This window comes from Anomalospiza imberbis, chromosome 1 (genome assembly GCF_031753505.1).
Source record: "Anomalospiza imberbis isolate Cuckoo-Finch-1a 21T00152 chromosome 1, ASM3175350v1, whole genome shotgun sequence".
Taxonomy (NCBI): domain Eukaryota; kingdom Metazoa; phylum Chordata; class Aves; order Passeriformes; family Viduidae; genus Anomalospiza; species Anomalospiza imberbis.
In genome coordinates this window covers 64,487,756-64,511,178 of record NC_089681.1, presented here as the reverse complement: position 1 = coordinate 64,511,178, position 23,423 = coordinate 64,487,756, and the positions used below count along the sequence as shown (strand labels likewise).

General features: G+C 40.2%; 1 protein-coding gene across 1 annotated transcript in view; it reads right to left on the bottom strand.

Moving 5' to 3' along the window:
* LPCAT1 (lysophosphatidylcholine acyltransferase 1) overlaps nucleotides 1-22,642 on the bottom strand; it is a 59,044-nt gene extending 36,402 nt beyond the window's left edge. Inside the window, exons 1-6 of the mRNA XM_068194987.1 lie at nucleotides 22,290-22,642; nucleotides 16,882-17,024; nucleotides 15,143-15,357; nucleotides 5,448-5,560; nucleotides 3,990-4,050; nucleotides 1,556-1,614 (exon numbers count right to left, since the gene is read on the bottom strand). Coding sequence (XP_068051088.1) covers nucleotides 1,556-1,614; nucleotides 3,990-4,050; nucleotides 5,448-5,560; nucleotides 15,143-15,357; nucleotides 16,882-17,024; nucleotides 22,290-22,406 — 708 coding nt within the window. The 5' untranslated portion in view covers nucleotides 22,407-22,642. The remainder of the gene's footprint in view (nucleotides 1-1,555; nucleotides 1,615-3,989; nucleotides 4,051-5,447; nucleotides 5,561-15,142; nucleotides 15,358-16,881; nucleotides 17,025-22,289) is intronic.
* Nucleotides 22,643-23,423: the final 781 nt, after the last annotated feature.

Here is a 23,423-nt window from a genome sequence, read left to right as displayed (position 1 = left end):
CCTCTGTCATTAATGCTTAGGCCTTTGGAAGGTCTCTAGGAATTAGATCATAGGAGGTTAAATGACTCAGTAAGGCATTGAAAACCAAGTGTTTTACAGCAAGTAAAAGTAGTAGGAAAAAGTTAAGTCCCATACACAAACCCATGCCAGCTCACAATGGATATCTATATAACTAGTTAGAATTTCTTTTATGACATTTTTGCAGTAACATAAAAATTATGAAAATTTTCATTTACAGGTATATTGTTTTACTTCAACGTTAAAAGCTCACAAATTTATGTTAATAAAGTGTTATAAACATTTACTGTTGGTATACAGATATTGCATATTATGTACTACAAGCAACAATGACATTTCAGTATGCACCTGGATTTTGAAGATATTTACAAAATAACACTTAATAGCTTTATATTGCTATGGGCTTAACATTAACAAAAAGTTACAAGGCATATTAATATGACATAAGCCACGAGTACGTTTGCCATTTTAAATGGCAGTGCCATCGAAACTTCAAACTATTTTTAGAAAAGAATCTTTCTTCCTGAAAATATAACAATTATGTAATGAAAAGTCCCAGGCAGCCTGCTACAATGCACTTAATACTATGTAAGCATATCAGGCTGCTATTCTTGTCACAGCATCTGCCAAAATAATTTCTGGGTTTATTACTGCAAACTATTTGATTGCCATTACACCTTGACGCAGCCAAGAGCAAATGGCCATCTGTGTATATTAACTTTGCTTGGATCCTTTTCTTTTTTAATCAAGCATATGTTTTATATCAACCTGTAAATGACAGAACAGTGGATGGAAATATTTGTAACCTACTCAGGTACCAAGAGAAACCAAATCCTTCCTTAGAATAAGGGGTTGTTAATGGGCTAGTCAGAGTTCTTCTGATGTGACATGCATCAGTAAAAGAGAACACATGGTCCTTATTTTACTTCTGACACTCTTCACACTCTCCCTAAGTAACTTCCACTTCAGAAGGGGACAGAAATTTCAGATATTGTAAATAAACACTATAATCTGCATTTTACCTGAATATAATTTACATTGGAGGACTAGTCCAAATTAGCCAATTCCTTAGCCAAGGGCATGGTGAATGTAAAACAGACAAGATGACACTTTATAAAGGTGCAGAGGTCCTCAACACATTATCCCATACCATTTAGCCAGTCACAGTAATCCATTACTAACACCCCTAAAAGGCAGGAGATGCAGAAACATCTTCCAGCAATAAATGACATTAAGAAAACTCTCCAGCAAACACTGCAGGAACAGGCAGCACTTAGGAACACAGATCCTGGACAGAAATTGCCATTTGTCTCATCATTTGTAGAGTACTTCTTGTAACAACCTGAACAGCCACAGAGCAGAAACATTTAAACTGTCACAGTTAAGACTCCCTATATTGCTTGAGGCTTAAGGAATACTTAATTAACAATAACTTAGTAATGATTTTTTGATTTTTGAACCTACAAGGTTACACAAGGGCCAATGCACTTAAAGGAAAATGCCCCGAATTTCCAACGACACTGCAAGCTGAACTTACCAGTTTGTTTGGATAACGTAAAACCACTGGCTGTACAGGAACCCCGGGAATAAACGCTCCTAGAAGGCACACACAATACATAATTAACTCATAGTGCAGTCTGGTAGAGAAGAAACTTACTGCAGCAAGAAAAAATTATACAACTAACAGACTGATAGGAAGTAGTTGATGGTGAAAAAACAGGATCTGAAAGTAGCCTCAAAAGTAATCAAAAAAGCAAGCACTGGAGAATGACAATGTATAGCCTCCATTTCAGCAGACAGCTAATTAAAAATGTTTGCTTACATTATCTAAATTATCCTCTACCACTTATACATATTGTCATTTACAAGTCAAAGCTTAGTACCAAATTCAGCTCAATAAATGAATATTAAAAAAATGAGCATGCTCAAGGTATTTAAATTAATTTATTCCCTGTGGTCAACAATATTTTTGGTAAAGACCTTGGGCTTTCTTATATAAAATAAGCTTTCTATTTTTATCTGAAAAACACTAATTTATAGGCAATTTGTCATCTCTGAAATAACAGAATTAATGCCACTTATATTCTGTAGCTATGGGAAAACGAATAGTTACAAATTAAACTAGAGCTATTATTCAGAAGCATTGCTTCACTTCATGGGAAAATTACAGTTCTGATAAATAAGCAGCACAAGTTCTATGTCATTTGCTAAGCATTTTCTTGGTTTCTAATACAAAGACAGGGTAAGCATGATAAGTATCTTGTTCAAGACTTCTCTTAACACCTCTTTCTCTCATGAAGAAATTAAGAGTTTCACTCAAATTATGTTATTCTTGACAATTTACTAAGGTCTCCCTAATTGCCCAATTAAAATGAAGAACTGAATAATAGAAGTACACTGTATTCCTAGCATAACATTTGCTTTACAAAATAACTGTTGAGACTTAAAAGGAATAATTGTTTATGGAGTATAAACATCTTTACATGAAGGTGGTCTGTACAGAATCCTTAAGAGATTTGGAGGCCAGTGGTACCTTCTGCTCAGTCTCAAAGAACAGTCTAATCAACTTTTGAAATAATCTGAAGCTGACAAAAGCTGACTGGTAGATGACAACACTACCATTTAAACACAAACACAAAACCAAGAAAACGTGTAGTAAGAGCAAGGAGCATAGGCCATGTTAGCAGAATGGGGAAAGGCAACCTGATAGAAATAACTTGAATAGAGACCTAAAGTAATGTGATATAAGTGAGGAATTTTGAAGCAAAGGATTTCTGGAAGGCTAGATGGATACAGATGCAGGTTTCAGTAGGAAAAGTGAGACAGTCAAGAGGCAGACAGCAGCATGTACTAGACCAGAGCAGAGGAAGATAGAGTGAGAATGTAAGGATGAAATACATGGTGCCTGGAATGTCTATGGCACAGAGGAAGGGAAATCAGGGCTTCAAATGAAGGATTCAGGCTAGCTTTCAAAGCATGGTCAGGATTCAGGTGGAGAGAGAAGGAGAGCAAAGAGCTACAGAAGTAGATGTTTCTCTAATCACCATTCCATCATCTAAAAAGGTAATAGCTGAGAGAAAAGCCTGAGATTCCTTCAGCCAAATGAATCAGTGCAAGGAACCACCGTGCTGACTCACTGCATGATATTCTAAGAGTGATATTTAAATTGCAAGCCAACCAAAACTCAAGACACACAGTAAGACGAGAAACTAGGAAGTCAAAAAACACATTCACAACTGCCTTGCTCACTCAAGTTTCTTCATTGACTATCTCCCTACCTACATGATAAAGGCAAGTTTACATTAAAGATTAGTGGTTTACTGCAGTACTTGCATTTCTCCCTACTGGAAATGCAGTTTACAGCTGCAGCAATGTTCAGCATTACACCCTCTACTAATCTGATAAACTAAAAGGGTGATACTACTGAAGAGTTTAGAACATGGATGCTACATAAAAATGGTAAAAAATGGCAGCCTCTGTAACAGTGTTACATGGGAAATATTTTTGTGCCATCTTCACCAGAATGCAACTCCAGAGAAGAGTTAGAGAGGGATCAGCCAGATACAACACAGCAACAAACACTGAGCAGCCTGAAATAGATACACTACAAAGCTTAAGGTAGCAAATATCTAAATGCTGCATGACAGACTCAAAATAGGAAATGGAGGGGGCAAGGAAAAAAAAAAGCAAAAAGACACAACCACAAACAAAAACCCAAGAAGAAACATTACTCCTCCAGCTCATACGCATCTCAGAAGCCAAAAAAACCCCTGAATTATTGAAACTGTTTTGTTCAATGGCAGAATGACAGTCTTCCTGCAGCATCAAAATTTATATTCCAATTTCACCCTATTGCAAGGTTTTTAACTCAACTTCTGCAACAGCAAGCAAATTAAAATGCAACTGGTATTTCAGAAGATGAAGATACAAGGACATTCTGTAGAGAACAGAGAAATGAGCATAATACCTACCAGGTTTGAATGTAATTAGACAGGATCGGTTTGTGCAAGTGCCCTCTGGGAATATCATTATCTTGAAGTAAAAAAAAAGTTGACTTTTTAGAACTATTTCAATGTGAATTTATTTATAAACACATCTTTTCAAAGCTGTTATTAACTGATTACAGTAAAAATGTTCTCAGGGAAAAACAGTTCAGTTCAAGTAAAAAGAAATGTTGCTGAAGAAGTCAAGTAAACTCTACCTTAATAGGAAAAATATTTTTCTTTATCTGTGATTTTGCCTCTTTCTTGCCCTCCAATAATAATTCTATTTATTGGAACAATGACAATAACCAGAAAGTATGAGTATTTTCACCAAAGATTTTGGTGCTAGAAAAAGTATCATAGTCTGTTGTGTACCAGAACAAAATTCCTGCTCCCAGGATACCTGCTTACAGGCTAAGAAAAGACAGGAATTTTCTCTTTGCTATTACTTGGCATGTACACAGATGCCCAAACGACAGACTGAAAATACCTGAACAGAATTCTAAAAAATGGAGCAAAAACGCTTAAGTTGAACCAATTCAGCAGAAAAGGGAAGACTGTACAAAAACAAACAACCCCCCATCCATATTATAAGGGAACAAAGCAATGGACTAGAACTAACATTACTAGTTTTATTGCCCACTCTGTCCTAGCTTGCTTTGAAATCTAATGATGAAAATCATGATGCAAAAGCTATAAATCACCTGTCACATTATTTATAGCTGTTTATAATAATTCTGCAGTCTAGTATGCAGAGGTATACCCACTGTTAGCAGCAATAATCCCATAAAACTATACAGTACCTTAATCTCCAAAACACCACAGGAATGCTTCAAATTTGCAAAATAATCACATGCTTCTAGGAATCTGAGATCTTATGTAGTCATCCTCTCCTCCCCATTGCTCTCTTTCAAGGCACAGTATAAATAGGCACATTTTAGGTGCAGAAAAAAGGCCTGAGCCACTTATTTTATCCATGTTTTCATCATGTGTTTTAATAGAGGTGCTTATTGGAACATCCAAATTTTTTGGGCTGCCTTGCCCAGTATCACATCTCCAACAATGGCAATGCCAAAATCGTGCAAAGGGTGAGAACACACAGTACTTTCCCAGGTATTTTGTTGAGCACTTAATTTTTTTTCTTAGAGGACTTCTTCACCTGCTGTGGTCTGTCCATTTAGTACCACTTAAGAGATGTCTAGCCATGTACTTACCCAGTTTTCCTCAAAACACAATGCAATGAGAGACAGATGAGAATCTCACATTTTATCTTCTAGAAAGAGGGGGTGGGGGAAATTTCACACACACACACACACACACACACACACACACACACACACACCACCCCAAACCATCTAAAGCCACCCACAGTGAAAACAGCAAACTGCATATCCAAAGCCTGGAAATGCCAAATACCATCTCTTACAGAGTAGCAGAATACAGTACCTGTGGCCATTTACCATCAGACTGGGCACGCCTCTTTATCTCTTCAACAGTTTTCCTGCGAGAATCCTGGTCTGACCGAGATACAAATACTGGTCGGATATATTTGATCAGAGCTGAAGAGGAGGGAAAACAAAAACAAGGACCAGCCTTTATTTTCGCTCTGTTTGAAAAAGATCCCCCTCTCCCCTCCATACACCCCCAGCCCCCAATTATTCCTCTGGACAAAAATTTTTGTTAAAAGACCATAACTACTTCACTATATTACACTGCAAAATTGAATACTCAGCTGAATTACTGCCACTTTATTGAAATATTTTCATACGTTTCTGTGAGGAAAACAGTTTTCAAAATTTTGGCATTTTGCAGTTTTTCAGTTTTTAATAGATCAATACATATGACACAGATAATGTAAAACATGATGGTACATATTATGCAATTTTCTGCAACAATGCAGCTGTGGCTGTCTATAGGCCATTTCCTCCTTCCACAAAAATCACAAAGTCTATAGCCACTCCCAAACCAGCAAAGCAGCAGGAATCTCCCTGCTATGTGACTGCTTGCAAAACACATCCTGTCAGTCAAATTGTCTCTGTCTTTAGAGCTTTTGTCTTCTACGACAGCTCAGCTCCCCATAAGATACAGCACCAAAGATATTATATACACTGATGTTATTTTTTGTGAAAAATCAGTGTCAACAGAAAAGGCATGCTCATTTTCTCAGTTGTTACTTGTTTGCCTGTTCCTCATACCAGATGAACTAGATCTCAGACATTCTCTTTCTGGCTCAGTGGGAAACTTCTTGTATGTAGCCAGACACAAAATGAACATGAGCAAAAAATCAGAAATCAGTCCACAAGATACTCTCCTCCATGCATGTCTGTCACAAGACACCAAAGACTTTCAAAATAATAAGCCCATACAGTTCTTTAGCACTGTCCAAAAGCACTACAAGAGAAGCACCTTCAAATATAGTGCTTCATGCCTTTATTTAAGCAGGCTGTCATCCAAAACCTTTTAATAATTTTTCTATCATATAATCTTACTTGAAGGTTCAAGGGTCACTAAAACATTAGCTATTCTGCTTGCCTCAAATACAGTTTTCATTTTTCCAGCCACTGTGAGAAGAGTTCACTGACACCGTATAATCTGCTTTTGTCAAGGATAGACTTGCTACATTAACGGATCAGCCAGTGCTTAAAGTGTGAAGAAAAAACAGTCTAAGGAATTACAGCCCTGTACTCAGCAAAAGCTGCTGGTTATGGTGTTATCCCACTGGAAGTTTAGCCATCAACTCACCAAAATCCTCCAATTATGAAGGTTCTGAGAAATAATCTGACAAACCTTACAGCAAGTTCCCAAACATTCAGCCAGCCTCTGAAATACTACTTTTATCCTACAAGCTGCCACAGCTCAGGAGATAGTGTATCAGAAAAGTTACCTTACTCTTGTACTTTTTCCTACATGCCTGCTCTAAGACAATATCTATAGAACAATGCTTGTCAGGGTAGCAAAGATCATCTTTGGCCAGCTGGGGTTACTGTCAAGGAGAGGTAAAAACAAACAAAAAAGCCCCAAAACAAACCAGAAAAAGACTAACACAAATAATAGGGGAAAAAAAAAAGCCCACAAACACAGAACAAGCAACAAAAATAACAAGGGAAACCATACTTGGTATCAGAATTGTTTTCTTCTTAGTGATCCTACTCCTGAGTTTGCCCCACTGTTGCAATTTACTACTCCATAGCAAAAACATTATAAAGTAAAGGAAAGCAAAAGATCCAACATTCCCAGCCTTCACTTGGAAGTTTCTTTCACATTTGGGCCAAATGACAGGATTTAGGTTACTTCAGGCCAAGGAATGAATAAGATAACTCCAGAACTCCCAGGCTCTTTTCTGAGGACATGCTGCAAGCAGGGACTTATTTATCACACATGAAATTAAGCAAGCAGACAGATTTTTCTTCGGGCAGTGTGACAGAAAACATCGGACTACACTGATGTCATCTGTATCTGAGAACTGTACAGGCAAGATGTACCAACTTGGGAGCTTTACTGTTACAACCTTCCCAAAAGCAAGTTACTGTAATGTTACTAAGCTCCAGAGGAACACCAGGTGAGTTGTCTTGCAAATGATCAGCACCACAAACAGCAACACACCCCTGTGCAAAGAAAAATTACTCTGGTATGCTGAAAGACAGAGGCAACTGAAAGCTTCCTATGGATTTGTCCTGCCTGTTGAATTAGCCTATTAGGGTAGTTACATTAAGACTTACCTCCTTAGACATTGAACTAAAAAAGCTGACAGAATTCTTGTTTTAATGTTAAACAGCAAGTGAAGATCCTGTGAGACGCCAGCTGCCAGGCCCTTAGTGGTTAGGTCCAACACTTTAAGTGAACCTGAAACTCTCAGTCATCAGTAAAAAGCTGAAAATACACACCAAGGGAAGGCTAAATTTTAGTTTTCTTAACGACTTCTGAAAACAGAGCACAAGGCTACACAGACCTTTACTTTCACCACATATTTTCATGTTTAGTAAACACACAAATCTGAAAATTCAAAGGCTGTACCAAGTCGATCTGTGCAAGAAAGTCAGGAGCAGGGCCAAAGGTCTGTAAAGAGAAGCTGAGAACCATACCAATAGGCAGCCAAGATGAGGCTGTGGTCAGAAGTCAAGTTGAAACACAAGGAGACAGTACCTAGGGTAGTGTGTGATGCAAGGAATAGGCAGGACTAGGGCAAAGTCAGGCCAGCTGGCATACTGAGCAACTAAAGGAAACAAGCAGAACTCTGCAACATGTTCAACAAACAGAACATAATCATATCCTTCTCTGCTCAGCAATTTAACTGTCCAAGACTGGCTGAAACCAGATAGTGAAGACCACAGCTCAAGTGTTCAGAGATTCTGAAAAATGTGCTTGCCCAGCTCCTCTCACTCCATTAAAACCACCCTTGAATTATCAAATGTACTGGGCAGTGACAGAGAATCCATCAATTCACAAAATTAATCTTGTGTCATTATTCCAGCTTTTTCTCTAGCAGTGTCAATCCCATTTCATCTAGTCCCTCTCATTCCCAATTTCAGATCATGCAAGGAATCCTGAGGACAGCTGACATGCTGTATTCTACCTTCTTAGGCAGGCATTTAATATGCAATTTAAATAGTGCTGCCAGTAAATCATTAAAACCTCTGCCTCTCAGGGCAGCCAGATATTCTAACTAATTGAAAGTTGCTTGAAACAGCCATTTAAAGAGAGCCTGCAAAAATTAAGTATTGCTTTAATTATTAGCAGGGTGGCAGCTCCAACTGATTTCAGAACCGTAACTCCCATGCAATCAATTTCAGCACCAGCACAATGCATAAGCAAACCCCTTTTTTTTTTTCCTGATAAGCCGAACATATACAGCTGGTGTCTTTAAACTTCTTAGGAAAACAGCAAGGAAAAAATCATTTCCCCTCTCTCTTTGCAGGCAAGTATGTGTGAGGAAACCTTGTTTCAATTCAAGACACAAAGTGCTGTATAACACACAACAGCAGAAAGTATTGTAGCAAATCATTTATACTGGCAACATCACCGCTGGTTCCACAAGGCACCTGAGAACACAAAAAGCCATGGAACAGACACGGGGCACCACATACAATTCTTCTAAAATGTATCCATACACACATTTTTGAGTGGGCAGTTACATTTTCACCACTGTAGAATCAGCAACAAACAAAGTGACAGCTGCAAAAGCAGAGAATCCTGAAGTTGAGGATTTCACTTTGCCTCTCTCCCAAACAACACAAAACCCCATCACTACATTCTCCTGACACTCTAGGGGAATCCTACAGAGGCAGCACAACTGGATCTGATTGCCTTTAACATTGGAGGTAAGCTGTACAAGTAGCCTGTAGTGGGATATCCATTTTCAATATTTACTCCACAGTATAGAAAAAATACAGTTATTTTTCTAATGGTGCGCATTCTGTATTTAGGGTACAAAACCCATGAAGGATAAAAGTTGAAAAGCTCTATCTTGGGCTTAGTTTTCAAGAGTTGCCTTACTCAAATGTACATGCTCACAAAGTTCTGAACTCATAACTTTGCTAATGAAATAACATCTAATATGAAAATGGCTCTTTTCTGTAGAGAAAAGAAGAAAATAAATCTACAAGAGGCTCAAAAGTACACTAAAAGTTATAGGGAAGAAAACCATTAAGGTTTTCTTACAATTACTTCCTAAGTATATGGACACAGAGACCTTAAAAATGGAAAAACTCAAGACACATACACACACCAACTACACAAAGTTGTATCAATGCACAAAACTCAATTCAAGCAAAATTTGGATCTTTTGCACTTGGAATTACATTGTTCTTACAAAAGAAGTGTTATTACAGTCAATGATACACTATAAGAGATTTTTAAAGCTGGTGAATAGTATCTTATTTTATATATATGACTTATATATTATATATATACTTATTTGACTCAAGTCTGAATCAATTACTGAAGATAAAGGTATGTCAAGAAAACTTCTCCAAGTCTGAATAATGCTTAGCAGATGGACCACCTGACTGCAGGCATGCCAAGTATTCATGGGATAGAGGCAGCATTAATGGGAAAGTTCTCCTCCCTGCTTCCAAAGGGAAAGGCAGGAAACAATGCAGCCTATAGGACAAGGAAAAGTCAGTAGTGGGAAGTAAATAATCAGTGTCCTCTTTAACAGAAGCAAATTGTGGTATTTGGGTTGGTCTTTCAAAATATGACCTATTTCCTTTAAGGACTCCTTGAGGGACAAAGACTTCTTTTTTATCTCAGAGACACCTGCAATACCTGTATGAGGACATGGTTTTATGTTTTAGCTTTCTGCTGCCAATCTAAAAAGTATTTAAGGAAGGCAGCGGTATTGGTTTGAAGGTTTCCTATATACTGCAGTTTGCAATTTCAATAAATGATATTAACTAGTGATGGTGCTTTAAAAGCATTCCAGTAGCAGTTTAAATGAGAAGTAATTTTTATAGAATTTTCCAGGACTCTAAGCCAAATGATAAACACATACCTATAACACACAGGTGACAATGCAAGTATTTTAAATCTCTCTGAGAGAGCTTCTGTGAGACTGAAATCTTGCAGGACCATCTGGATGCCCACAGTCTGAAGGAAACATTGAATTTTGAAACAGAGGGTTTTAAAGGAGAAGATCAAATGGATAAGCTTGGCAACAACTTCAAGATGCTGCTCAGAAATGGGGAGCTCAAGTGCGTACTCAACGCAGGCTACAATGCCAACATAGCATAGGAGGTTGGCATTCATCCTGGCGACCTCAGTGTTCAAGCCCCTGATTTACAGTGTATAAAAGATAAGAAATCTGTAATGCCTTCACCTTAGAACAGATTCTTCCATAAGGAGTTTAATGACTGTTTTAGTGAATCTCATAAGTGTTTAAATGTGAGATTCTCACAGAAGAGCTATGGGCTTACCACAGTTGTCTTCCTTGTGTTTGGAAGGTGTGGGGGAGGCACTTGGGATGCAGGACTAAAGGATTAGGTTGCACAACAGACTGGTGGGTAATTTGGCACCTTTTAAGTTTTGAGATGAAAACATACCCAGCTACCCAAGCATAAATACTTTCATGTGAATTACTTTTATTCTCATCTTTTAGTCATGATGCTTGAGAAAAGCTTATAATGCACTTTCAAAAAATGAACAAAAATTCATGAGTTTACTACATGTGGAAAAAACCATCTACAACAGAACTGATCGTTTTACAGCACTGTATGATTCTCCACTTCTCTGCAGGTCTGCTGTGTTCTGCCAAACACAAATTACCTCCTTCCCCTTTATAAACTTAAGGTAACATATCATCCCATACATTTCACAGGTACCAACTCTCTCTCCTTTTCAGAGAGTGGTGTTAGAGATATTGAGAAGATACCTGAAGTTTAAATTAACTTTTCACTTATATTCAGTTTCTAAAAGTTCAGACCACTGAAAATGTTCAAATCATAAAAGTGGTCCAGAGTCCCCATCAATTCATATTTACTGATAAATTCCATGTTCTTCCTACTGAAGCATTTCTGCTGCAGGACCAATCATTGCAGCAATGAAAAACTACTTTTATCCAGGTTGCTCCAACAGCCAGAAATAAGACACTGTAACTACCCAGAATTTATGCACAAACCTTGTCCTGACTTGAAGTGGGATTCAGTAGACAAAACAAGGAAGTTTAAGGACCTGTATTGATAAATTGATCTGACTTCTTCAGACCATGTAAGGTATAACAGAATCCTACATGACATTTTCCCACTGTAAGACAGAAGTGGTCCAGCAAAGTTCACATCTCCAATCTACCAAAACTCTGGAAAGTCATTGTATAAAAACATACATCTTCCTTCAGCATAATGACATATTCCATCTGTTTGGCATTCTCTACTTTCCAGATACTGATTTTTTTTAATGATCACTGAAAAATACTGTTTATCTTTGGACAAGCAGTTCCTCCCCAGAGTTTATTAACCTTGTGTTAATGGATAATTTTCTTCACTACTGACCACTGACTGAAGAGTTCATAACTCTTCTCCCAGAACCAAAGAGCATTTTTAAATCTGGTTTTCTTTGTTTTCCTAAAAAGGATGAAGATATCTGTTAGAGTCACAAGACAGAAGTCTGCTTCTGAAATTGGACTTTGCAAGCCAGGAGAGCTGCCTTCAAGTTACACAGCAATAAAAACCCTCATACACAAATACAGTTGTGAAGTACTTCCAATCCCATAAAGAACAGGCTTTTAATCATCTGGACTTTCAAGTGGATCAGAAGCTTAATATTCCATGACTGACTAACTAAGGGTACAATAATATAGGCAGCTGTTCCAGAAACCTATTAAAATGCTTGCAGAACCAATCTTAGTAATTTAGCAATCAGATCATTTTGTGCCTGCTAGAGCACCTGATCTCTCTGGTATACAAAGTACAATGTCTTAATAAACACTGTTATTAGATCAAAAAGCCAATTTATTTATATCATACTTGAATATACAGGTTAAGGATGTACTCTTCACCCAAAGTCCTCATCCTGGGAAATTATCTTTGAATTTCCTCTGCCACTTCATTTTTTACATATTTAAGTCTGCTCAGATAGTTAAATTAATGTGCTTTATTCAAAGCTTCCCAAAAGATTCAGAATAATCATTCACAAGACTCAAGAGATAACAAGTTTAAGAATATCAGTGACTGGCTCCACTGACTGAAGATGGTATACCAAGCTTGCAGGACTTACAAAACTGAAGAACACATAATGTGACTCTGACATCTCTGGGATAAATACTGGATGAATATCTAGAGTGTTGACAATTTACCAGGCAATCCAACAAAAACATAAGCACATTATCACATAAGCACAAGAGAAATATCAGTGGTCCAATAACATGACATGTATTTTTTTATGTATGTGCATGTAGAGAGGTGTAAATAACATTGGGATTAAAATACTACATCAAAGGAGAAGATAGTCAACACTATCTGCTTCACAGAAAACTTCTCTCAAAGCAGTAAAAGAGATAAAACATTAGTTCTATTGGAAAGTTCTCACTAATTTTCAAGCCAAACTAATCAATACAGTGATTACTACCTCTCTGTTAAGGTCCATTTATTTAAAGAACACAAACTGCTATAATTAATGTTGCTCATATAAAAGTCCATCCCTAAAAACAAAAATGGTTTTTGAACTCTCAATCCCACTTGCAACCTTTGGTATGCCTCACTTCTGTGGCATTTTTGTGAACGCTTCACAAGTGACTACATAACTTTTGTGGCTATACAGCATAAAGCAAATGCAGCCTTATGCAAGACAAAACATTCATTTGTTTGACTGCACTGTACATTCCAATAATATTCCATCAAATCACTACATGCTCTCTTTTTCTGTAACTGGTTTTACTCACATGTGAATTAAATGAATAATTTTTAAACTATATTGTAGGAAGTCTAGACTTTCAACGTAATCCTGCAAGAGTCACATCAAAATTAAATTAGATATTTAGAAAATAATTTGATCTTCGTGATACACATTATTTGTGTTACATTCAGGGGAACTACAATCTCCACATCACTACAGATTCTCCTGGTTCCCACTGAATCTACTATGTGGGATACTTAAGAAGCCATTATAGCACTGTCAAATGCCATTCTGCCATTTCATCACATTGCAGTAGCACAACAGGGACCTCATTTGATTTGGGTCCTCCAGACAGACCACCTTCAAATCAAAGGGAGTTCCACACAGACTACTTTTATTTTGCTGAGCCAGCAATTATTAAACAGTCAACTGCGTCACCTGAGAAGATAAATCAGCCTCTGCTTCTATGTCTGGACTGCTCCTAAAGCCCAAGTGGGCCTGGATACACCTCTGCTGTACAGGACTGCCAACATACTGTCTCACAACAATATCTTCTTTCAGTACTGAACAAGGGAGTTCAATTTCTTTTTGTTTTCACACTGTGCAAGTTTGCATACACTTGTTTTCAAAAACATATGCCTGCCTGTGCCCTTTTTCTTTTGGTTCAAAGCATCTATTCATTTTTACATAGATTTTTCACTGCCACAAATTTCTAAATGCCATTAGTAAGATATTCAATGAAACTAAGATGCAACCACAGATCTGGCCTGCATTTTACTTCATACAGGCAGACCCTTATATGACAAGATACCTTAAATTAAACTTCCATAGATAACCACTCACCCTTTGTGGCCATGTCTCAGCTTCTGGTTCTGAACATGACCTTAAAAACATATTGTCTAACTAAATTTTAGAAGGATGTGAGCACCAACAGCCTAATTCTACTTAGTTGCAAAGGAACTCAAAGCTTTTGCTTAGACTTTCACATTTAAGAGTCCTGCCCCTGGCCAAAGTAAAATCTTTTGTCACTAATTATATTACCCATAAAAATCTACGCAATGAGACACAGGGATATTTTTTGAACTTTGCTGGTCGCTAGACACAAGATGGTGGGTTTCTCCAAAATGCTTCCCACAGACTTCAGTTAGAAGTCTACAAGCCCAAAAGCTTACACAATTTTTTGCCTGTCACAACTGCACCAAAAATCGCAGGTGTTCCTCAAATATTTGTGAGAACTTACATGAATAATTCCAAAGATAGTATTCAAGCACTACTGACTCAGGAATCTCCTTTCTCATGACTAAACCCAAGTGCACACCAATCTGCTCTTGTGCTCATCTCTCACACTCTGCCTGAAACAAACTTATTGATGTGTGAGGATTAGCAGTACTCCCTCAAGGCAGGGTAGTGTTCAGTGCAGATCACATTCCTAAAACACATTTCTGGGAGGGCACACCAACTCACACCAAGTCTTTGTAGACTTTCTCTCTAGCATCAGTCTTTGCTTCCATAGCCCCATTCTAACTTGCTTTTCCATCTGGCAGGTCTTAAAATGTTACAAGTTCACTGCAAATTGAACCATGAGTTCTGTAGGATTGCTTTGACTTCACACAGGGATTAGCCTTCATAGAAAGGGGAAAAAGAACATTCCTGTCCCTCTCCTGCCCCAGTTTTTTCTATTGACATTCAGAGTTGACCAGTTAAAAAAAAAATTCTCACCATATATTATAGCAAAATTTCCTTTCTGTTTCAGTCCTTCTCATACACAGTGAACTTTCTAAGCAATCTTTTGAAATATGAAGTATCTAACAACTTACTTCCCCAGACAGGAATATCTTTGCTTTCTGCCTTCATCACAATGGAGGCGAAGGTCATAGTTACTGGAATGGCATCAAAGTAGGAAGAATGGGGAGCCACTGTTAATATTGCTGCTTCTGCTGGCAATGCCCGTCTGCCTTTTACATTTATCCAGTGGAATCCACCAGCAAGCCACATCATTCTCATTATTGCTTTCAGCAAAATATCCACTATCCTGTAAAGAGGTGGGAAAACAGTTATGTTGCCACAGGAACACCTTAAAATAATAAAATGAAAAATTACATGTATGACGAAAGTTCAGATAGGATATGATGCTTAAAACAGAGCTGGAACACTGCACACACTTTGTTCTTCGCTTTCTCAGCTGATTTAAAACCACTTTTTAGGTAAGATGCTGATCAACTTCATTTGATACCTGAACACTAATTCATTCCAGCCTCCAAGACTGTCATTTAGTTCATCATTAATTTTAATTCAGACTATGACTGTTAAGTTTCTTCTACACAATGCCTAATAAGGTTTTCTAGTAACATCTAAAAAGCCATAAAGAAATTCAGCCCTGAAATATACTATTAGGATATTGCCAGAATGCACTTACCCTGATTCTTGATTTCAAGTTTACCCAAACAAAACGGGACAAATGTAGGGCAGAAATTCTCAAATACAGAGAGGCCTACATGATACATATGAGATTTCTGGAAATATTTTACTTTCTTCCCTTTCCCCATCTTCTCCTAAAGTGATTTGGATTTTTGTTTCTTGTGGATGTGGTTTTTTTTTTTTTTGGTTTTTTTTTTTGGTGGGGTGGATGAGGTTTTTTTTTGAGGAGTTTTATTTGTCTTTTTAAACTGACAGTCATGAAAAGAGAAACTTTGAATCAACAGAGTACAAAAATTGAACATCACAAATTGTAACACAGAGATTGGAGGCTGGAGAGCAGCCTGAAAATTGGAATAAATGAGGAAGGGACAATCAAAAAAGATTCAAAATAACTGTCTGCAAGGCTGAAGGCAGCCAATTATTCAATTAGTTATTGTATTGATATCACTCCAAATGAAATGTAAAGTGACATGCCTCTGGGATTCTCAACCTCCTTCCCTCCTGTGATGCAAAATACAATCACCTTCCTTCATGCTAGTGCCAGCTCCTAATTTTAAAGGTGTCTATAGAAGAGGTGATACACCCCTCCTTTCCTGCTCCTCAAATGGCAGTTTTCATGGATGGAAGGACACTGTCTTACATTCTACTTTAATTAGCATTGCAATATCAAAGCAACCACAGACTTTCAATAAACACCAAAGTATGGGGCAAGCCCTCGGGGAATCAACACAAGTTTTGTCAGTTCATCACAGGGTAGAAGACAATGGGGTGAAGCAGTTTAAAACAACAATTTGGAATATGAAATCTAAGCACATTCCATAGAGTCAATCTTCATAACCAGAAGTTGACATTACAGGAATAAATGCAATGGAAGATGCCACAACAAAGCTTCGCACTACCTCCTCAATAAAGATAAGAAGCCAGAGATTACCACTGTAATTCTTGGATCACCTGGCAAATCAGAGTTGAGGCATTTCTAGTTTCCCACCAGAGGAAAGTGTTTAATAATTTTTATATTTTTCTTTTGAAGAGAAAAGCAGATCTCTGAGACAGGTAAAAGGTATTTCCCATTTCCTCTATTTCAAACTGTTGAACTTTATAATGATTGTCTCAGTATTTCACCACATCAGTGACTCACTTTCGCCACCAGGAGAGGGGCTTTTCAAGCTCTTGCTCATCAGATCCCATTGAAGCAATGAACGCAAAAGGCCAGGCCAGCAACATCATAAAAGCAGCAAAAAAGAGTCGGATAGGAAACAGAGTCAAGGTCATGAAGGCAATCTGCAAAATAAAAATAATAATAAAAACCATTATTCCAACACCATTTCAGACTGAAAAGGTCAGTGATTCCTAGAAACTGATACCATTTCTTAACTTAAAAATATCTAATGGTAGAAACAGCAGAATACTATTCAATTCCAGATATGCCAGATAAAGTTAAGAAAAAGCATACTTATCAATATCACAATAGCTGGGCAAGGATGAGTAACAAAGCATAAGGTGCTGTCTCATGTTGTGCCTAATCTGATGCATCTCTAGGCTGCTGTGGAAAGATTAATTCATATTCTTCTCTTCCCCAATGCAGATCTAGTCATCATGGAGCTCACTTACCACTTCCTCTCACTTCCCAAAATAGCTCAACAACCAGCTTACTCTGTAGGTGCACAAATCTGTAAATCAAGAGTAGGTGCAGGGAACACACAGCAGGAAAAAAGCCCAACATACCACGTTCAAGACCTAAGCTACCAGCCCACTGCAGTTGGATTTTACAGTGCTGGTTCAGACTGGCACCATCATCTTGTAACAACCGCAATCTCACTCTCCAGAGCAGAATTCCAGTCCCTATGGCGACTCTGCTTTAGTTTGCAGAACTGACAGAAAAAGGAATTTTTTTTTCTTAGACAGGCTACTTTCCTAGATGAACCAGTAAAACTTCACACACTACAATGGTCAGATGAGCATCAAAGTTACACCAACTCACACAGCTCTGCATCCACAAACAAGACCACCACATCAAGCAGTAAACAGAGGAGCATTCTGGAGATGAGAACACCTGCCTTCTAAGTTTCTAAAATGAGAAGGACCAGCCACTAAAAAATGAGTGAAACAAATGCAGGTGAGGACACAGACCTTTAGGATTCACACCTCCTCCAACTCTTCTCCTACTTGAGGGCAAAACTGAATGGTGGGTGACTGGTAGGGAGGTATTCCATCCCTTGACTCTCTGTTCGAAAGACCATTTTAGTGCCATGTCACAGAATGAAAACAGATGTTGCATTCATAATGCTGTAAAAGATGGCATAAATGTGCAGAAAAGACCTCTTGGTCTTCCAGAGAAAGTGGGGATAGTAATAGTCAGCAAGAAGCAAATGCATCAAATGTACAGGGTCTGGCTGTGACACCAGCCACTTTTTAGCAGTTCAGCACCTGTTCTGAATTCTGTTTAGCAATAAGTGAACAATAAGTTAGCAATATGTAAACACCTGTGTTCTGAGATACATGCAAAAACCTCTAAAGGTCCATGTTGAGTTGTACTTTGAGGGGCTCAGCTCATGACCAAAGAAATCTCAAGAGGGGGTTGACTACACCTTATTTACTATTTGCTGGTCTACAGTATCCAACTTAGTTTTTCAGAAGCTGCAGTGTCTACTGTGAAAGACCTATGGACAGTTTGTAATGGAAGGCTGCCCTGGGAAACTGATCTCCATTCTTCCATCAGAAGGGCTTAAATCTGATGTAAGGCAAGTCACATACTAAATAGGTATCACATGTTCCCCTTGTTTAGAGAGACTGCATTCAGATTTAAGTATGACCTCACAATGAAGGGATAAAATATGAATTCAAGTTTCAAGTTCTCCAAAATATCTGGTCCTACATATCTAAGTGCTGAGCAAGAGAATCCCAGAGTACCCTTGTTTCTACTTCTTTAGGTCTGTTTCCTATCTTGAAAACCAGTATCATAGCTCTCATGCATGGGGAAGCTAAAAAGAATGCAACTTGCAAGTTACCAATACCACAAAAAACATCACTAAAAAAAAATTTATTCCCAACAAAATTTCCATGACTTGTTACAAAGTGGCAGTCACGATACTGAGAAAGGAAATTCTATTTGACATGGTAGAGGTTTTGATTTTTCTTTTACACATATCAGATAGAAATTACATCTTACCCCACACTTATACTTCCTCACTATTATCACCCCTATAGCTCAACTCACCAAAGATGGCAGTGCAGGAGCTAGGAATTAATCCCTCAACAATTCTCTCACTACCCACTTCCCCACTCTGCAAGTTCCCCAGCAGAAACATTCATGGAGATAAATACAGCAGGATAAATTTTTCTGCGCAGCTAAGCCAATCTAACAGATCACTGCTGTGAAAGAGTGGTCCTGTTCACTCTCTCCTCAATCCTCCCCCTGAGTCAGCTCTAGCACTTATGTGAGCTACCAATGAGCCAATATAGCTCATTAGTGAGAAAAAACACAGCCATCCCAGCAAAAGAAAATAATCAGAACACAAAAACACAATGATATGCTCGTTTAATGAGCCAAATGAGCTCACCAAGGAACCAAATGAACACCAGCACTGGTGAAATAAAAGGGCCAGGAACATTGGAAGAAAGGAAAATGGCATTGTATTGTGTTTTGAAGCAGCAGGGAAAAAAGCTACAGATGCTTACTGACAGCTCCAGTAATGCTTCTGCCTGCTCCGCAGTGGTAACAAGAATCAAGAGCTTGGACTTACATGACAGGTGCCCAGAAGATGTTAGCGTGAACAAAATCCATCGTTAATAAAATCACATATGTCTTTCTCACAGAAAGAATTTTTTTATTATAGTACTGGAATAAAACAGGTAGCTTCAAAAATGACCCCTACTGTCACCCTCAGATCAGAGTAAAATAGCGATAATTTCTACTGATGAGACTGTTCTGAAACAGTCTTACTGCTTTTACACTCTTGTAACCTCCCAGTTTTTATAAAGTCAATGAAAGATGACTTGAACAGTGCCTTGACAATCAAAAGTATTTATTTGTAATGTTGTTCTTTCTCCTTGTGGTTGTTTTACCCTCTCACTTTCTACCTTTCTTTCACTTCCACTGTCTCGGGCTGGAACATGCTAAAAAGCATCTTCTGAGCTGCATTAATGAATACAAAAGCTAATCTAACCTCTCGCGGAATGCAGGACGAGGTTGTAGCGAAGATAACGGGGCTATCTGGTACACCATCAGCAACAGACACCAGACCATCCGACAAAGCAGTCTTGTCTCCCAGTCCCCTGGGCTCCCTACTTCTTGTAGCTACATTCCTAACCTTCCTCGATAGCCTGTGCAATGCCAGAAACCCCCATTAGATTCACAGGACAGACAGAAAAGCCTGTGACCCAATACATGCCTACAGCTGGACAGGAAGTGAGTTCAGCTGCAATAGCTCACACCGAGCGCTCCGTAGCCTCCGAGGCTGTTTGGAGGAGAACGCACACTTCTGTAATTCACCTGGGGAGCATTTCTTCTCAAGTGGAGCAATTCCACAGCTCTGCTTTAACCGCTTCTGTCTCAAGCACAACTTTTAATCAGTGAAGAGGCTGGAAAAGCATGACTAAGGCAAAGCAAAAAATCTACCACAGTTCTGTATGCCAGCTTATGGGCTTTTTCCTGCATAAAACTGCAACAGTAAGACTGAAGGGAGGTTGGGTTAAAGAACTCTGTGCTGCCGTATATCAGTGAAAGACTGCTCACTTAAAAAGCAAGTCTGAGACAATCTGGTGAGGAGGCTGCTCCTTTGGCCTGCACACTGTCACAAACTACAGCGGTTTAAACACATTTCATCTTCACTGAAAATAACAAATCCTTGAAATCCATTGGCAAAGCTCACATCTCATACCTACGAACAGGGGAGCCCACGCAGAAAGCAGGTGTGCTCCACAACCAGTCACCTCCCTGACAAAGCACCTCAAGGTCTGTCAGGACTAACATCAGATCAGCAATGCTGGTAGCTCCTATGAGACTCAATTCTGCAAAAACTGCAAAACAGAGTCTGCTCTCCTCTCCCAGCAGCATTTTAAAAAAATTTATAAATAACCAAGCAGAAAGCAACATTAGCTGTTATAACTGGAGACAACCCTAGTCCCTATGAAAATGTGCTATCTTTGCTTCTCTCTGCTCCCTCAAAGACTTCTACCTCATTAATTCCATTAACCATGACTTCAGAAACAAAGTATGGTACATAGAAAGAAAATCTTTACAACAATGCAATTTATTGAGGAAGCTCTAGATAGAAACTAAATTAAGAAAATGACAAAAACCTTTTCTTCATTTTCCAGCTCAAGCAACAATTTATGAGCAACCACTAAATACATACTGGGCAACTTAATAAAAAGTGAAAACCTTTTCTGAGTGTACAATGAATTCCTGGGCTGCCCCGTACATAACAGGAGCCACATTCTGATGTTTTTTTAAGTCAGGCCATACATATCTTGCGTTAAGCATCTGAGCAGCAACAGGGCATTGCAACAACGAACTTCATTCAAATGCAAATCAAAGCTGGATCTAAAGCGCCTTGATCCAAGAGGTTTAATATTAGTGAATCATAATTTCCAATGTTAACAGGCACCGAAGGCTGTCAGGCACCCAAAACAACAGCTTTATGAAGTATTACAGTGATGGAAGTGGCATAAATGGCCAGCCCCTCAATAGGTGAGCCTCTGATGGTATTTCTTCCTCCAGCTAGTGACCCAGATCTTACCGAAAGCCTAAGACAAAGGCCATGCCCTCTGAATAGTCAGCCACTTACTGCTCACCGTGCGAGGCAATGCAGAGGCAAGGAGGGGGGAAAAATCCCCTAAAACCAAACAATGAAATAAAAAGCCAAGCAACCGCAAATTTGCATTTTAATACCGCCTCCTGTAGTCTCACCGCTACCTGCACAATATCATACCTAAATTACACCGTAGGGACTATTTACCCAGGGGCAAAACTTCAGCCGCACCGGGATGTCTCGGCCCAGGGTAACACCTACCTTGACGCTGAAAAAGAGCGGCTCCGCAGGGCTGCTCCCCCGTCCCCCATAAAAACAAACAAACAAACAAACAAAAAACCTAAAAAAAACCCAAAAAAAACCCCAACAACCCACAACACGAAAAAAAACCCGAAAACCAGAAAATCCGAAAAAACTCCCAAACCTCAAAGTGCCGAGAAAACCCATAAAGGAAACCCCAAAACGAAAAAAAAATTACCAAAAAAAACCGGGCTGTTGTTTTTCCTTTGAAGAAGGCATCAGAGCACGAGTTGAGGTGCACTCCCTGCACTACAGCATCACGGCCGCCCCCAGACTCCCGCCCGCCCGCCCGGCCCGGGCACGGCCGCCCCCGGCAGCCGCCTCGCACACGCCCAGCACCGCTGCCCGGCTCCGCCGGCTCACAAAGCACCGGCGGCGCGGAGCCCCCGCCCGCCGCAGGACGCGGCCCGGCAGCCGGTGCGCCGCGGGGGACGCGCGCAAGAAGGCGGCGGCGGCGGCGAGGAAGGGCGGCCCGGCGGCCGCACGCCCCTACCTTGGCTTTCTCCAGGGGGCTGAAGCGCAGCTGGTGCACGAAGGGGCTCCGCGGCGGCGGCCCGCGCTCCCGGCTGCCGCCCGCACAGCATCCCCGGCCGCGGCTGCTCAACTTCATGGCGGGGCAGGACAACGGGAGGACGCGGCGCGGGAGAGGGCGCGGGCTCTGCGCGGCGGCCGCCGGCCCCGGGTAGCGGCGGCGCCGGGCGGGAGCGCGGAGTGCGGGCGGCACCGGCGGCCGGAGCGCTCCCCGCTGAACGCCGGCCCCCGCCCTCCCGGCCGCCCGCGCATGCGCCCTGCGCGCCGGCTACAGCGGCTCGGCTGCGCGCCGGTTTCCGCGTCGGGTGGGAATGGGAAGCGCCTGGGAATGGGAAGCGGCGGCGGCGGGGCGGGTGGGCGCGCACCCTCCCGCCCTCCTTCCCTCCGCCCACCTACCCACCCTCGGAGCGTCCCCCTCGGGCATGCCGGGAGCGCGGCCCCGCCCGGCGGCATCAGGGGCGCCGGCCGCCCGCTCCTGGGGGAGGTGTGGCGCCGCGTCCCCGTTGCAGGAGGGGGGAATTGTGGCGGTGGTGGCCGTGGGGACCTGCAGCCGCCGCCGCGCAGGTGCTGGCACCTCGATCGAGCCCCCGAACGGGGATTCCACTGGGCGTAGGGCGGCGGAGGGGAATTTAGAGGAAAAGGGGAACGAGGTGGTGCTGGATGAGCATCGCCGCGGTACCCGGGAGAAGCCAGGTGTTGAGCTGGTATCACGTGGCTGGAATCGGTGAGGTCCGTGGGGAAAGCTCTGTTCCAAGCAAACCTAGACAGTTTTTAATGAAGTCTGGCTAATTTGCACCATGGGATCTTGACAGAGTTGGCTGAGGAAGTAGCTAAGTTTGGGGTTTAATAAATCTTTAAATGAAAAGTAAGTTATTAAGAGGTAAAGAAAATAATTTGTGTTCTGTCCATTTTCAAATGGCCAAGCTGGATGTCCTGTACTATTCTTTACTGTTTTAACATAAACCACAAGCAAAACAGTAGAAAAATAAATAAAAGAGGTTTGATAAAGAAATAAGACATCCTTAATGTCCATCACCTCAACTTATAAAACAATTCTGATAGCCTTATTCAGAAACACAGGTAAATTGATACCAGT